Source organism: Trifolium pratense, linkage group LG3, assembly GCF_020283565.1.
Source record: "Trifolium pratense cultivar HEN17-A07 linkage group LG3, ARS_RC_1.1, whole genome shotgun sequence".
Classification (NCBI taxonomy): Eukaryota; Viridiplantae; Streptophyta; class Magnoliopsida; order Fabales; family Fabaceae; genus Trifolium; species Trifolium pratense.
Window position 1 is genome coordinate 9865404 of NC_060061.1, and position 14919 is coordinate 9880322.

Consider the following 14919-nt stretch of genomic DNA (forward strand, 5'->3'; position numbering starts at 1 on the left):
ATAACACTAGAAAGCTCCATTTCCATTGCAACATTTGACAAACACTCCCTAAATAAAATACAAGGATGTTATAAAGGGCCATTTTCTTTAGCCTTTTGAGAAACTTGACCACACTACACTTCTCCACATTGCTTATATGGAGAATCTTTTCAATATGAAATTAAAAAAACAGTCAAAACTTTCCACTACAGAAAAAGGGTTGGTAGGTATACAAAGATTGAAGAAGAGAAGGGCTTAATTTAATAACACTACTAAGATTAATTGATTGAATGATACAAGAGACACATGGTTTTTTTTCATTGACAATTTGGATTTTTCCCAGGTCCTCCATAGTAAAAGAAATGTCCCCAATCTCCATTACTACCTGTTTGGACATCATAACAGTTGTGATATTCAGTGTAAGTTCCAAGGTCTTTTGGAGCTTTGAGATTATTGGAACTATCAACTACTTGAATGTTTCTGAAGTAACTTGCTTTGCCAAATCCTTCTTCTGGAAAATGACCACTTCCCATTTGAGTTGATGTGTGTTGACCATCAGGCTCAGAATTAACAACTTCTCCTCCCCATTCAATCATCGTAGCACTTTCAGCTAAATACGAGAATAAGAAAGATGGCCAATATCCCATCACAGTGCCATCGTTCCCGAACTGCATCCACCAGTGTCCCTCTTTCGGATCCTGCGACAAATATCATGTGTTAGGGGACTCCGGAGTTTTAAAAAGTGGTCTAGGGTTTGATCCCTCTTGTTAGCAAATATCGTTACTTGACTTTAAGAATTTTGTTTCGTTAACGATGAAACTATATAGCATTTTGTTTCTAAAGAGGCCACCTTGAATTGTTAAAGACATGTTGAAAATATAAGAATACTACTGGACTATGTGTTATGCACAAGTATACAAGGAAAAAAACTCATGTTCCGTCATCAACGGCCATAGGACGATGTGGTCCATGTCATGATCAAGAATTTGGAATAGATCCCTAGGATCAAAGATGATTCTAATTATGCTGCCATTGCCACTAAAATGCTTTCATTACCAAGGGAAAAAGTTTTTACTGACAGGTTAATTGAAGAAATGAAAAAACTCATGATTCCTATTGCAGCTATAACATAGCAAACAAGGGCATCTTGAATATTCCATTGGGAGAGAGATTATAGGTTTGAAAGAATCCAAACACTTGGGGACATTGTCACATTACAGTGGTCCACACATACCAGGCTTCCTGGTAGGAAAGATTATGAGACTTGTGGTGCTAAGAAAATGACTTATTTTTGAAGATTAATTAATAAGAACCTCAAGATTTGTTGGAATTATATACCTTCCAGATAAGTATGCTGATATCGTACTGGGAATCTCGGTATGAAGAAATTGGAGAAATGCTTGCTCCCATTGCTATGTTACTGCTGACTTGAATAAATCCTGAGCAAAGAAGATTGTAGCAGCCAGTAGCTTGATATGCATCACTCTGCAACATACACAAATTGACGAGTTGAATTAAAAAAAAAACTATATTTTAGGACTTAAATTTTAAGCTGAGAACAAAAATGAAAGCCATGCAGGGGTAAGGCGATGAGAACATAGACGCTTACAGTCCAGTAGGTGAATAGCCGTGTGTTGTTATCGCCATATAAATCTGGACTAACCTGTTAATCATGCAGAAGCAAAGACATTAGAATTAGCAAGGAAAACAAGGATTTCAAAATCAGAATCGGGGGCATGGTTTCGAGATTATTAGTACCTGCCAGCCAGCTTCAATGCTGTTAAGATCTTGACCAAATGAGCCTCCTAATACCCAAAGCTGAGACAAGCTGAACTCGTTAGTTTGTTGTATCTTTGGTTCCCAAACATTTATAGTAGCTTTTGCTCCGTAGAACTTTTCTCCTTCAACATATGCTATTGCATGCTGATTAACAAATGCACAACCATGAAATTAGACCAAAAGAATAAACAAAAAAGGTTGGTAACACAATACTACCGATGTTTTAAAAACCAAACCAAACACTTCAACCGGTTGAAGTGCAAACTAGCACTTTTGAGCGGCTATGTCGCAGTTTTGCCCTAATCCAAGCCGATTAAAGCAGTTGAACCACGACACGAAAATGTCTCTGGTTTGATGTCTGGTTTGGTTTCTAAAACATTGAACACTAGTACACTACTACTCACTACAACAAGGCACACTCACGAAACGGCGGCTTACCTGATGACCACTTTGGTTAACCAAATCAGGGTCTGCTGACCTCGGCTTAGGGATTGACCTATGCTTCTTCCTTCCATATCTTTTCACTGAACTTGCTCTTAAAACATCCTCCTCCTTTGTTCTCCTAATAGGTATTGTGCCTTCGGAGCACATACCATTGGCATGCCATAGTTGATTAATAGGAGTACTTGATTTTGCTTTGTTTTCATCAAACTTGTTCTCCTCAAAAAGCCCTTCAGGGTGGAAATTAGGTCTCATCTAATTAACAAAAACATAAAGTTAGTAAACAAAACACAATAAAAATGGAAAAAAAATCTCATAAGAGTAAATAACAGAAACATAAGATCTTGAATGAAGAAAAAATGTACCTGAATTTTGTGGTCTTTGAGGAATGGATGATCAAAAGCTGGTTGCTTTGAAATAGGCACACAATCTATTATATCCCCATCTGGACTCTGCAAGAACAACAACAACAAATCATGTCACATTACTAACAAAACAAATGAAATACTAAGTAACCAAAATAAAAAACCAAACTTGTAAGTATTTATTTCCTTTGACAAAAAAAAAAGATTTTTATTCTTTTCCAAATTCAGCAACTGCTCAAGATAAAGAATATATTTTTTAAAAAATAAAAATTATTACATAGTTTTTCTTTAAGTACTTTCTTATTATTACTATTTCAAAATCCAATAAAAAATCTAATCAAAAGGGGCATAGTATTTTTCCCTTTCAGTTTAAAGGGAAGATGAGTACAAGTAGAAAAAAAAAACACAGGTGGATTTTTTTTTTCCACAAAACTTAAGAAATCTGAAAATCAACCCAAAAGATCTACACTTTAGAACACCACAACCTAACCCATTTGATTTTTAACTAAAATATTGAAAGGTCCAAAACAATTTCTGGAAAAGGGTGTAGCAGCAAAGAATAAAAAACCAATCTTTTTTCTTCAAAATAATGCTATTTTCAAGAATGTAGATGAAGAAAAACAAACAAAACACAAACATAAAAAGTTCAAAAGGGGTAAAAGAATTAAAGAAAAAAACCTCAATGGTCTTAATAGGAGCTTTGTTGAGTCGATTCAAATGCTTATTAACCTCAAGCTTCTGTCTTGAAGAACCAAGCCTAGTAGAATCAGAAACTGAGATCAAAACACCCCATAAACAAAAAACAAGTAGAACAGTAACACTACATCCAAAACCCATTACAACAACAACAATAACAAAAACAAAAACAGTCTTCAACAAGATTTGTTCTTGTCTGAAACTACAAACAAAAAACCCTCAAAAAAAACTTCCTAGAACACTGAAAATGGAGTGAAGTTGCTTTGGTATACCCCCCTAAATTCCAAATGACCACTCCCTCCTCTCCTCTCACTACTCTCTACTTTTTTTTTTCTAACTTTGAAGATGGGAACCCACTCAAGGGTAATACTAAGCATTGCATCTTTTGTTTTATTCCGTTTTTTTTTTCCTTAAAATTATGTGTCTTTTCATATTTTTTTCCACGCTTCTCTCTCTTTTTTAACACTTTCCCATTTTAACTTTAAAACTAATTAATTAATTTTTTTATAAGAATCTTTAACTTGTAGTAATTGATTCATTACTACTAATTCCTTGATTAGAGAAACGGAAAATAGGAGTAAATATTACCACCCCTCTCTTTCTTGTCATTTTCTGCTATCATTTTTTTCTCGCTTCACATTAAAGACAGCATTTTTTAGATTTTAAATTTTATATTATTTTGCTTGTATTTATTTTTTATATTATATTATTATTTTTGAACAAATATTATATTATTATTTATTTTTTTAATATGATATAAATACGAATTTAGTTAGTACCAATTCTAATTATGGTGCGTTTGACTCGTAAAACAATAAGTACTGGACATAACAGTATATGACAGAACAAGATCATACAGGACAGGACAAAATTATATCGGAGAGATATAAGGCGATAATATCTTTATATTCAAAAATAAAATGGGTATTTCGTATTTTTTATAGTTGTACTGTGGACAAAAAGTTGTCATGTGGTTTGGTGAGGGACAAAAAAATTTGTTTTTGTCATGTCCCTTGCTATCTGATTTGTCCAGTCCCATAACCAGTTTCAAATCAAACAGGGTACAACAAAAGTTGTCAAATTCAGTCCCCTGTTTTTTAGCCGATCAAACGCATCTTTAGAGTTTAAAGATGGTAAGCAGTCAGTGTAATGAAAGTTTACACAGATATCTAGTGAGAAATTATCATTCTTTCATGTCATATAAATAATTTCAAAATAATTATACATGAATGAGATGATGTGACAGAAAGATAAAACATTATTAGTTGTTTGTGTAACATTCTTTTACTTGTCTGCTTATAACATTATTATGAAACTATTTTTAACATGTGTAAAGTTTCTTTTATTTTACTATTAAATTCTAAGATAAACTTTATTCTGAGCATTAGTGTTGTGTGTAAATTTTCAAATGGGTATAATATGTTTTGAGTCATTATTTTTATAGTGAGTTTTAGTTTTCTTCATTGTAAAATAAAATCATTTATTTTCATCTTTAAAAAAAAATCTTTTATTTTTAGTCTCTAATGAGCAAAATTTTGACACTTTTGACATTCTTTTAACATAATATGGACTTGCATATGTTTAACGTGATATATAGATATAATATAGACGGTTTTGAACATAAAAATATCATAATATTGGCATTAACATGTCAAAATTTTGCTTATTAGGGACTAAAAATAAAAGAATTTTTCTTGTAAAAATAAAAATGAGTGATTTTATTTTACATGGACAAAAACCAAAACTGACTATAAAAGTAGGGATTGAAAACATATTTTACTCCTAAAAAAACTCATCTTCATAAAGTATGTCATATTGTATTATGAATATGGTTATAAATAAAAGGCTTAAATGCAGTTTTGGCCCCTCAAGTTTTACAATTGCTTGATTTTGGCCCCCCACATTTCAATTGCTTGATTTTAACCCTCTAAGTTTCACAATTGCTTGATTTTAGCCCTTCAAGTTTCAATTGCTCGATTTTGGCCCCCCAAATTTACCCCATTTTGCATTTGCTAGCCCCCGTTGACTTTTTTGACTTTAAATTGTTTATGTGACATTTAAAAAAAATTTAAAATATGTTTTAATTAAAAAATAACAATATTTGCTTTTATAAAAATGTATTAAAAATTGTTTTTTTAATAAAAAGTTTAATAATTATTTTTTATTTAAAAAAAAGTTTACTAAGTTCTTAAAAAATAATTCATAAAATGTTTTTTTTTTACTTTTTTATATAACAAAATTATTTTACAAACTACATATAATAAAAAAAAATTATAATTTAGTTTTTAAAAAACAATTTGTAATTTATTTATTTATTTTTAAATACTTATTTAATTTTAAAATGCCACATAACCAATTCTTAATCAAAATATTCAACGGGAGGCTAGCAAATGCAAAAGGGGGTAAACTTGGGGGGCCAAAATCGAGCAATTGAAACTGGAGGGCTAAAATCAAGCAATTGTGAAACTTAGGGGGTTAAAATCAAGCAATTAAAATGTGGGGGACCAAAATCAAGCAATTATGAAACTTGGGGGGCCAAAACTGCATTTAAGCCTAAATAAAAAACATTAATTGTTTCGGTAACAAATATTGTTTATAATAACGGATTTACGTCGGAAACCCTTAAGATTTTCAAAGTGAATTCTTTTCTAACAACTAATTATTTTTATCAAACACTTTAATTTATTCCGCTAGTTTTTCAATTATTAGTTATTGTTCAAGTTACTACGGTTATAAATTAACTTATAACTTAATTTTACCAAATAGTGTTTAAATACATAAAACATGTTCAAGTGATCCAAATCACTTATCAATCTTTTTCTACAAAAATTATTATCACTTTGATTTGATTAATTTATCGTTGATTTCTTGACCAAAGATGAATCGTTAAACTTCGCAAATAAAAAAAAAATATTATTGTTGGTTTATCATCGTAGTACTCCCTCTGTTCCATAATATATGTAAAAGTTGGCCAATTTAGTGTAAATTTTTAACCAAATAATTAAATTTCTTTGATTAATTTTTGCTTATATTTAAGGACAGATAGAGTATACCAATAGCATTGATAGTATTTCTTTTTATAATAAAATATCAGTAGTATTTATAATAAGTACAAGTACAAATAGTACTGTTTATTTACTTTATGGAAAATGCTAGAGACACTGGTTAAGCATGTTAAAATGAAAATTTTGTCTCGAAATGCGTGCATTCAATGCCTTAAAAGTACAAAAAGTTGTCTTTTCAATATAAATTTTATTTTTTATTTCCTTTTTAAGTATGCTTAACAAGTGCTCGGGAGCACCGTTTAGCATGACCCGTTACTTTATTATATATATAGGATGATGATGAATAAAATTTAACTAAAGATATTTGCACGAGGGCAAAACCCCAAAGTATATATTATGGAAAAAGAATAAAAGAAAGGATGAAAATATTGTTGAGTTGAGTGTGTGTGTGAGTGGGTGGGGTCAGTCCTCCTTTTACGAATACGCAGTGCAGTGTAGTGTCCACACACACACACACTAGTTTTGTCGTGTAAATACTCAAAAAATCTCTATTTTGTGATGCAAAATTGTCTCTGTTGTGTGTTGGTAATGGCGTAAAGCCAGGCCACTGCCACTACCAGACGAGTTGCATCATCCATTTACCGTTTTATCCTTTACATTTCAAATTTCTCCACAGTCCACATGTTTTCATGTTTTACATCAAAATTTTCAAAATACTTCTATATTAAAGGTTTTATATGTAGTTAATATAGTATGATGATCGGTCTAATAATTTCGACATATTTTTGTCACTTCAATTAGAACTTATGAACGTTGTGAAAACAATTTAATTGAGAAAGATAAATTCACCTTATGTCACAATTTTTTTTTACGGTCGCCCAAGAGCCCTTAACAAGAGGTAAAGAAAGTCTAATGTCTAGAAAATTATTACGTGATTATGGGGCTGGACTGTTATTATTTGGACAGCATGTGAAATTAATTCCATTGTCATTGAATTGGAAATTAATTGGAGGCAAGTCTCAAGGCAATTGGAATTTTAGTGTCACTTATTGCACTAATTATATGCATTTTTGGATTTCCATTTGGATCACCACGTTGGAATTTCATCGGATAAGCTCAAAGAATTATAAGTGATTGTGTTTATTTTAGAAAAAAAATGATTGTAAGGCTTTTTGCCATTTATTGTTTTATTAGGTGTTATTTTAATTTATTATTATTAGGTCCATTGAGCTACTTTCTAAAGCTCTATATATTGTAATTTTCTTTTATGAAATAAAAAAGTTTTGGGGATTGAGTAAAAATATGAGATTTATTCTCTCTAGTTCTCTGAACCTCACTTTTAGCTTATCGGTTTGTCGTGGCGCTAATCGTTGACTTATCAATCGGTTTTTCCATCCCGATTGTGGCGTCTTTCCACCACATCCACAATCTCAACTCTTGTTTTGTTCCAACCGCTCCGCTATTCTCATCACTTGCGATCTTGTCTTCCTACTATAGAAAGAAGGATCAACGCACAAATAAGGCTTTCGCGGAAATAGGCGAATGCCATGCCTAAAGTAAAGGAAATATAAGTAAAGGTCCGGGCATTCTTTCAATGCAATACCTTCTCACCAATGACACATATTAAGGAAACAAGTGTAGAATTATTATTTTGAAACTGGAACTTTGACCCATGTGGTGCATTGGTCTAATTAGATGTAATATGTAACAATAAAAAATAAAATACAAAAATTCTAAGAGCATTTTCAATAAGAGTAGTATAGGAAATTTCATGGACTAATTATTCTATATTTGTTAATGTGCTTATTTTATATTTTATATATTTTTTAAATAATTTTGGAATCCCATCGTTTTGTTTACTTATTAAAAAAAAATTGCTGATAACTAAAGGTTAAAAAATTGATGATAATTAAAGGTAAAAAAAAAAATTAAAGACATAATCAATAACATAAACTTAAGTAGACATCTATAAATAAATAAAAACTGTGATTAATTCCGCCGTTCAAATTTATCGAAAACAGGGTTAACATATTAGGATTCCTAAATTCTTTCATAATTGAAGCACATGTTTTAGCGGTTGAAAGGTTTTATAAGTAAGGGATGCAGGTTCGATGACAAATCTGTATTTTTTTAATATAAAGCTGCAATAAAAAGAAAGAGAAAATGAGAGGGGAAAAAATTTGGTTTAGGGTTAGCTTATGTTAGCAAGCTTATAATATAAGAGATTATCGGTTTTTAATTGTTTAAATTATGCAATGAAAATTGATGGTGCTTAATTGTCGTATGAAATCTTTCCTATGAAAGTTGATGGAGCTTAACACTTTGTGGACATAATTTAAATCACAATTGGTCTGCTAGTGCATATTGTATCAATTGATCATCGGTTAATATTAAATCTGCAATGTTAAAATCAAAATAATGAATGTGATTAGTGACATGACTATGGTTGTGTTTGGTTGTATTGCAAAAAAAATTGATTTAGCAGAATTGAGTTTGATAATAACTTTCTAAATTACACGTGATAATAACTTTCCAAATCTCACATGATAATTATTCTCTAAATTTATGATCCGGTAGAAAAAAAATCATTGATCAAGAAAGACATAAAAATATTTCGCGATGAATAATATGGTCAACAATAATTTTGATCTGATATACTTTTAAAATTGATGGTTCTTATCAATTATTGCACATAATTTTAATTGCATTTGATATACTTGTCATAATGGTTGGAAATATTGCCTTGCACCGAAGGGTTGTGGGTTCGAATCATAGTTAAGACAAAATTGTATTATTTTTTAATAAAAATTGCAAAATAAAATGGAGGAAAAACATGGAAAACAAATTAGGGTTTAAAGTTTGCTTACGTATACAAACTTATAATATAAAAAATATTTGCATTTAATATTTTAAGCATTAAATTTTTTATCTTACGAAATATTGATTTTATATGTTTGAATATCTTAACATGCGTCCTTAACATGACCCAAAATTGTTTGATGATTTCAAGAGTTTATTTTTATTACTGTGTGTAGAATTTCATGAGATTAATCCGTACTTTATTAAGAATATTTTGTATTCCTTGTTGTATTTAGAATACCTTTGAATCCTTGATTAATAATTAATAATTATAACTGAATTGAGTTTGCGATAATAAAAAAAAAAGAAAAAATAGTCTTAGTGAGTATAGATTAGTTGGCGGGAACATCGCACTGTATATGCAGAAATTGAAATTCATCTCTAAGATGAATATTATAGTCATTAGACTATTTGATAAAAAAAAAAAAAAAAAACTCTACTTTATTAATTAGAGTAATCATCTTTATAGAAAATAGTAAACAGTATGCTACAGTATATTTTATGGCCATTTAAGTGACTAACAATTTTATTTTAAGTGAATATATAAAGTGGGTCCACACCTCAGTAAAAAATATATTTAATGACTATAGTGTTGAATTTTTAATCACTCACAAGGGAATCCAATGAAAAAATATATTTTACCTATTATCCAATATCCATGCAATTGCAGACAATTTACAATTATCAGAGAATCCCTAGCAACTTGGCGTCACATCCACGATCATGTGTTCTATTCTTTGTTAATTGATCTAAAGACAAAGATTCCTTTGTTCCAATTCTAAAATATATAGTAGTATGATTTAGTTTTGAATCTTATTCCATTATTTTTCTTTTTATAGGAATCATCATAGTCATAGTGCAATTATATATCGTTTAATATAAACAATCCTTATCAAGAAAATAAATAATTAGTATGATCTGGATTTGCACCCAAAATAACTTTTGCATACAACAAATGACTTGTATATTTGTTCAATTTTAAGTGAAGTGATATATGTACTATTTGACACAACTTTACGATGACTTTTTTTCTTTCTTTCTATCTTTAAAATTAGAAGTTGTGTCAAACATTATCTAGAAAATTAGAAAAAACTTTACGAAAAAAAACCACTTTTTCTAATGAACATAAATATTATTAAAAGATTACACTTTCTTCACTATGAATATTTACAAGCTTTTAATTATTTCTTTAAAATGAGAAGTTGTCGTGAAACAACTTTGTGAAAAAAAGGAGACATTTTTTGGTGAACATGATAACAAAAGATTACACACATTCTTCACAAAACTACTCTCTTTTTTCACATATAAAAAAATGACACAAATTATTTTTTGTAAAATCATATTTACAACAAAAATATGTTTCATTCATGCAAAATTTTGAATGACAAGTGGAATCACAAACAAATAATTAAGGTGAATATGAAATGTGTGTGTGAGGTGATTATTTCATTTAATTGCAAGATAAGAAAATATAAGGTTGTTTACTTTGTATCTCAACCGGAGGTAACTCAACAGGTGAATGGGGCTGCATAACCCATTAACGAGCCTGTTTGTTATAAATTTTTTAAAAATAAATTCTTGTAGTATTACATAATTTTGTGCAAAAAAATTTGCGAAGAATTTTTTTATAAAAGCTTCAAATAAAAATTTGGTTTGAATAGTTATTCTTAAAATGTTATTTTAGGTATGTGATCATTTTTATTGAAACTTTTTTTGGATATCAAAATTTCGAAAAATCATTTAATTTTGAAGCTATTTCAAATAGATTTTCATAAAAATCATTTTTGAAATACAACTTTTTGAAAAAATTATGATTTTTACTATGTTTTGATCTTCAATAGTGCGTGTTTATGTTATATGATGTCAAAATTAGTGTTTCAATTTAGAAAAAACAAATATAAAAAAACTTGTACTATTTTGAAAAACAATTTTAGAAAATCTATTTTCAAAAATACAAATAAAAAATATATTTTTTTAAAGTTGAAACAAACAGGTCCAACATTTGATTCGAGCTCAATTTTAACAACTCATATGTGGCAAGTGGGTCGACGAAACTCAATCCACTTATATGTGAAGGATGATTTATCAAAAAAAATATGTGAAGGATGACTAGGTTGAAGTCAGACTAGCCAATTTTTCTTGACTGCAATAAACTTAATTCATTTCATTCATCAACTCAAATTCAAAACAAGATAATATATAATCAAATTTTTGGCGACTAGCAAAGGACAATGCCACTCTTACTAACAAATGAGCTACATTGTTGGTTTGGCTCATAATGAAACTTATCCTAAAGTTTGATGATAACAATAACAAAGATTTACAGGCATGTAACACAGCGCCAAATTTGATACGAAAATTAATAGTACAACTATTAGTACAACTTTATTTGTATTGTATATAATATATAATATATAATATATACCGTTTTAAATTCGAGTTGAAATTCTTTTTATTTTTTTTAAAAAAATAAAAATAAAGAGTTAACTTTATGAGAAAAATAAATACAAATATATAATAATATAATAATATACCAATATTTCACTTGTGCGTGTCTATCACTAACTAAGCTTTCCATTTCTCCTTTCGAAATGGAGAGGATGTTGTCAGAGCTCTCCTATCTCCATTTTTCAAATTGTCCAGTTATCCTCACATATGCATAACACATGGCAATTAAAAATAAGATACCCTGATTGAGATATTGAGTTTAAGTTGTTAATGAGCTTCTCTTTTGACAAATAATTCGAGAAAATCCGAGTTTAAATTCTGACGGAAATAATTTTTGTCAGACTTTCCTAACTTCACAGCTGAACTCTGGATTTTTGTACCTGTTTTTCCTAAGAACCAAAGAGCTAATGCAAAAAATAAAAAACAAGGAATTTAAAACCACAAAATCAGTATTTGTTTGATAATAGAAACAGGAGAAGAGAGAATTCAATTTCCATCAACCTAAATAGTAGTATTATATACATTCCTCCTTGCCCTAATTGCACCTTGTTGAATTGCTCCACCCATAGTATGATTCAAATTACTCTCTCAATTTTTAAATAGATGATATTTAATATTAGTATAAATTTGTTCTAAAATATTTGATCTATTTATGCAATATTTTATGCTTATGTTATCTAATTATTAATTGTTTTTCACGATTCATAAGTAAGTTATCAATATTTTTTTTGCAGTTAAGTAAAAATATATTTTTTAAACATGTAAAGTAGCCAAACATGTCATTTAATACCACGAGACGAAGAAAATAGTAATTGATTAATTAATCTTTTCAATATTTTTTTTGTTACCATGATATTGATATGAAGTTTTCACTGCTGTTAAGGATGATAATTCTTGATTGGGGAACCTGTGGGACACATAAGGTGAGTTCTTCCTTCCCAATCAAATTTTCTTCAGACGCACGAGCTATAAATCGAACCATTGACCATATACTAAAGTGACTAAGACACTTATCAGTTGAATTAATTTATTTTTTGTTCTCTCCAATATTTTTTATAAGAGATTAATTTTTTTATTTTTAGCAAATTACTATCTCTTTTTTTTTTTTTTTGGTACATAAGCAAATTACTATCTCTTATAGCCTAAAAAGTATGGAAAGAAAAATATTACTATTTTCGTGAATTGATGTAAAAAATATTACTAGTAGTATTTAAAATATAATCCTATAATTGAAAACGTGACTATCCCATGCATGGTGATGATGAGTAGTTACAGGGGAGTGAGGACATGGAGGTTCCGTCAAGTTCCATTCCTAGCTAGTGGTTACTGATTACTGTGATATGTACAGAGTTGAATGAAAGTGAGAAAGAGTTAGAAGAAGAAGAATCCATCACAATCTGACCCTACACGTGTACAGTCACAGGCACGCCCGTGACCCTTATCGAATCTGATTGAGTTTGGATCAACTGCAGTTTGCTTATGCTCCAGTTTCCCGGTTCCTTAAACAGATCAGTGACACGTGGAAAACTAAATAACGAACGGTTCAGATGTAGAAAAGTGTTTTCACAATTTTCCTTCTCTTCATCTCGTTTTTCAGATTGAAGATTAATCTCAGAATCAATTTTATCATGTAATTTTAGGATTCAATTAAGTATGAGAAGCTTTGCAATTTTAGGTTGTAACTTTATCCGGAAAAACAAAAATGAAAAAGAAAACTCAACTCATCAACAAAAACAACTATTGCTATTCTTGTCCATACAAATACAATCCATTAATTTGATTAGCTTTTGTTTTTTTTTTGTAGAAACGAGAACGCATGGATTGAAAATTGAATAATTTGATATTCTTGGAATTAAAATTTCAAATTCACTAAGTTGCAGTTAATAAGATTGGGATTTAATTTCTTGGAATTAAAAAAAGGGATTTGGGAGTTTACCTCCTTTTGAATCTGAACCGTTCATTATTTAGTGTTGCACGTGTCACTAATCTGTTTCAGGAACTGGGAAACTGGAGCATAAGCAAACTGGAGCTGATCCAAACTCGGGTTGGGTACGGTACGATGCAGTCAATTTGAAACTTTGAATGCCAATTTAAAATTTAAATAAAAAATGGAAATTACGCAACGTTAAAATCCCCTCGAAAATACAACCTTTCCAAAGGAATCCAATGTCATCATCATTGTCATATACCCAACCGGGTAAATTTACTTTTTAATTAAACTTCATTATTCTTATTTTTACTATTTTGAGAATATAGTCTTTCTAAAATATGATAATTTTAAGGTGACAACTTGGCTACCCATTCTACAAAATTGGGTCATGTGACCCATCCTAAGTGTCTTAATCGTAGTGGTCCACTAAAATGTAATTTATAATATTATAAAAATGTAGTTAATTTTCAATGTGACAACACAACTTTTCACAATTATAAATATACCCCTTGTTTTCTAATTATTTTATTGCTCTCTTTTGGTAGTATTTTGCATGTTTCACATACCATTCATCCATCTTCATCATCATTCTCAAAAAAAAAAATATTTCTTCTTCTTTAAATGTATATCTTTTTTCTTACCCAAATTCTTCTCTTGCATAATGAGTAACATGGTTTAGGTATTAAATCTATGTATTTTCTTCAACAAATCTGAGTAGTTCTTTAGTAAATCCGGGTATTGTTCTTCATATTGACAGATTTTGATTTTAATATTTAATTTCCACATTTCTAATTGAAATTAAAAACGGAAATATATTAGAAATGATTTGTATGAAGTTTCTGAGTTATTAATTGTGGTTTTTATGTTGAAATTGGTCTGCGACGTTCGAAATCCAGATCTGCGGCGGATTATAATTCGGGTCCAAAGTGACCCGCTAGAGGTTGAAGATGAACTTTGTTTTCTGTTGTTACCTGTAACGTATATATATTTTACGAAACTCTTAAAAAGACATTAAAGCATTGTTGGCGCAGTGGTTCACTGCTTGTTTGTTTAACTCACAGGTCTTTGGTTCAAGCCTTGCTAAAGGCATGTTTTTTTTATTAAACTTGATTTTTTTTAAAAACTATTGGTTGTGAGTTCAAGCCTTGGTTAAACTGATTTTTTTGTTCAATTTTAATAATTTCTATTTTAAAAACTAATTATATTTGTTCCTTTTTTTTTTACAAAAAGGCTAACTTTGGTAGTATGCATAAAGTTTTGGGTTCAATCCCCAGCTCCATTGTAAAATATACATTAGCAAAGGATTAGGGTTTATAAGGCGTGACAGCTATAGGGATGACAATGAGTATGGTATGCGTATGATACTATATTACACGTCTCATACTTGTATTTATCCTCATACCTGCATGAGTAACAA

At 29.7% G+C, this 14919-nt stretch overlaps 1 protein-coding gene across 1 annotated transcript; it reads right to left on the minus strand.

The window, feature by feature from the left end:
* Nucleotide 1: 1 nt before the first annotated feature.
* LOC123917814 lies at nt 2–3869 on the minus strand. Its single transcript, XM_045969661.1, has 7 exons — nt 3243–3869; nt 2565–2651; nt 2197–2454; nt 1738–1902; nt 1589–1642; nt 1318–1464; nt 2–677 (listed from the first exon to the last, which is right to left on the minus strand). Exons 1-7 carry the CDS (start codon nt 3399–3401, stop codon nt 297–299), a joined length of 1251 nt encoding a protein of 416 aa, XP_045825617.1. The 5' UTR covers nt 3402–3869; the 3' UTR covers nt 2–296.
* Between the last annotated feature and the right edge of the window lie 11050 nt (nt 3870–14919).

Coding starts and splice junctions, on each gene's coding strand:
- LOC123917814 (XM_045969661.1), bottom strand. CDS start 3,401: ATGGGTTTTGGATGTAGTGTTACTGTTCTACTTGTTTTTTGTTTATGG. Junction 2,455..2,564: donor TCAAAGACCACAAAATTCAG/GTACATTTTTTC, acceptor TTTGTTAATTAG/ATGAGACCTAATTTCCACCC. Junction 1,643..1,737: donor GCATTGAAGCTGGCTGGCAG/GTACTAATAATC, acceptor CATGATTAACAG/GTTAGTCCAGATTTATATGG.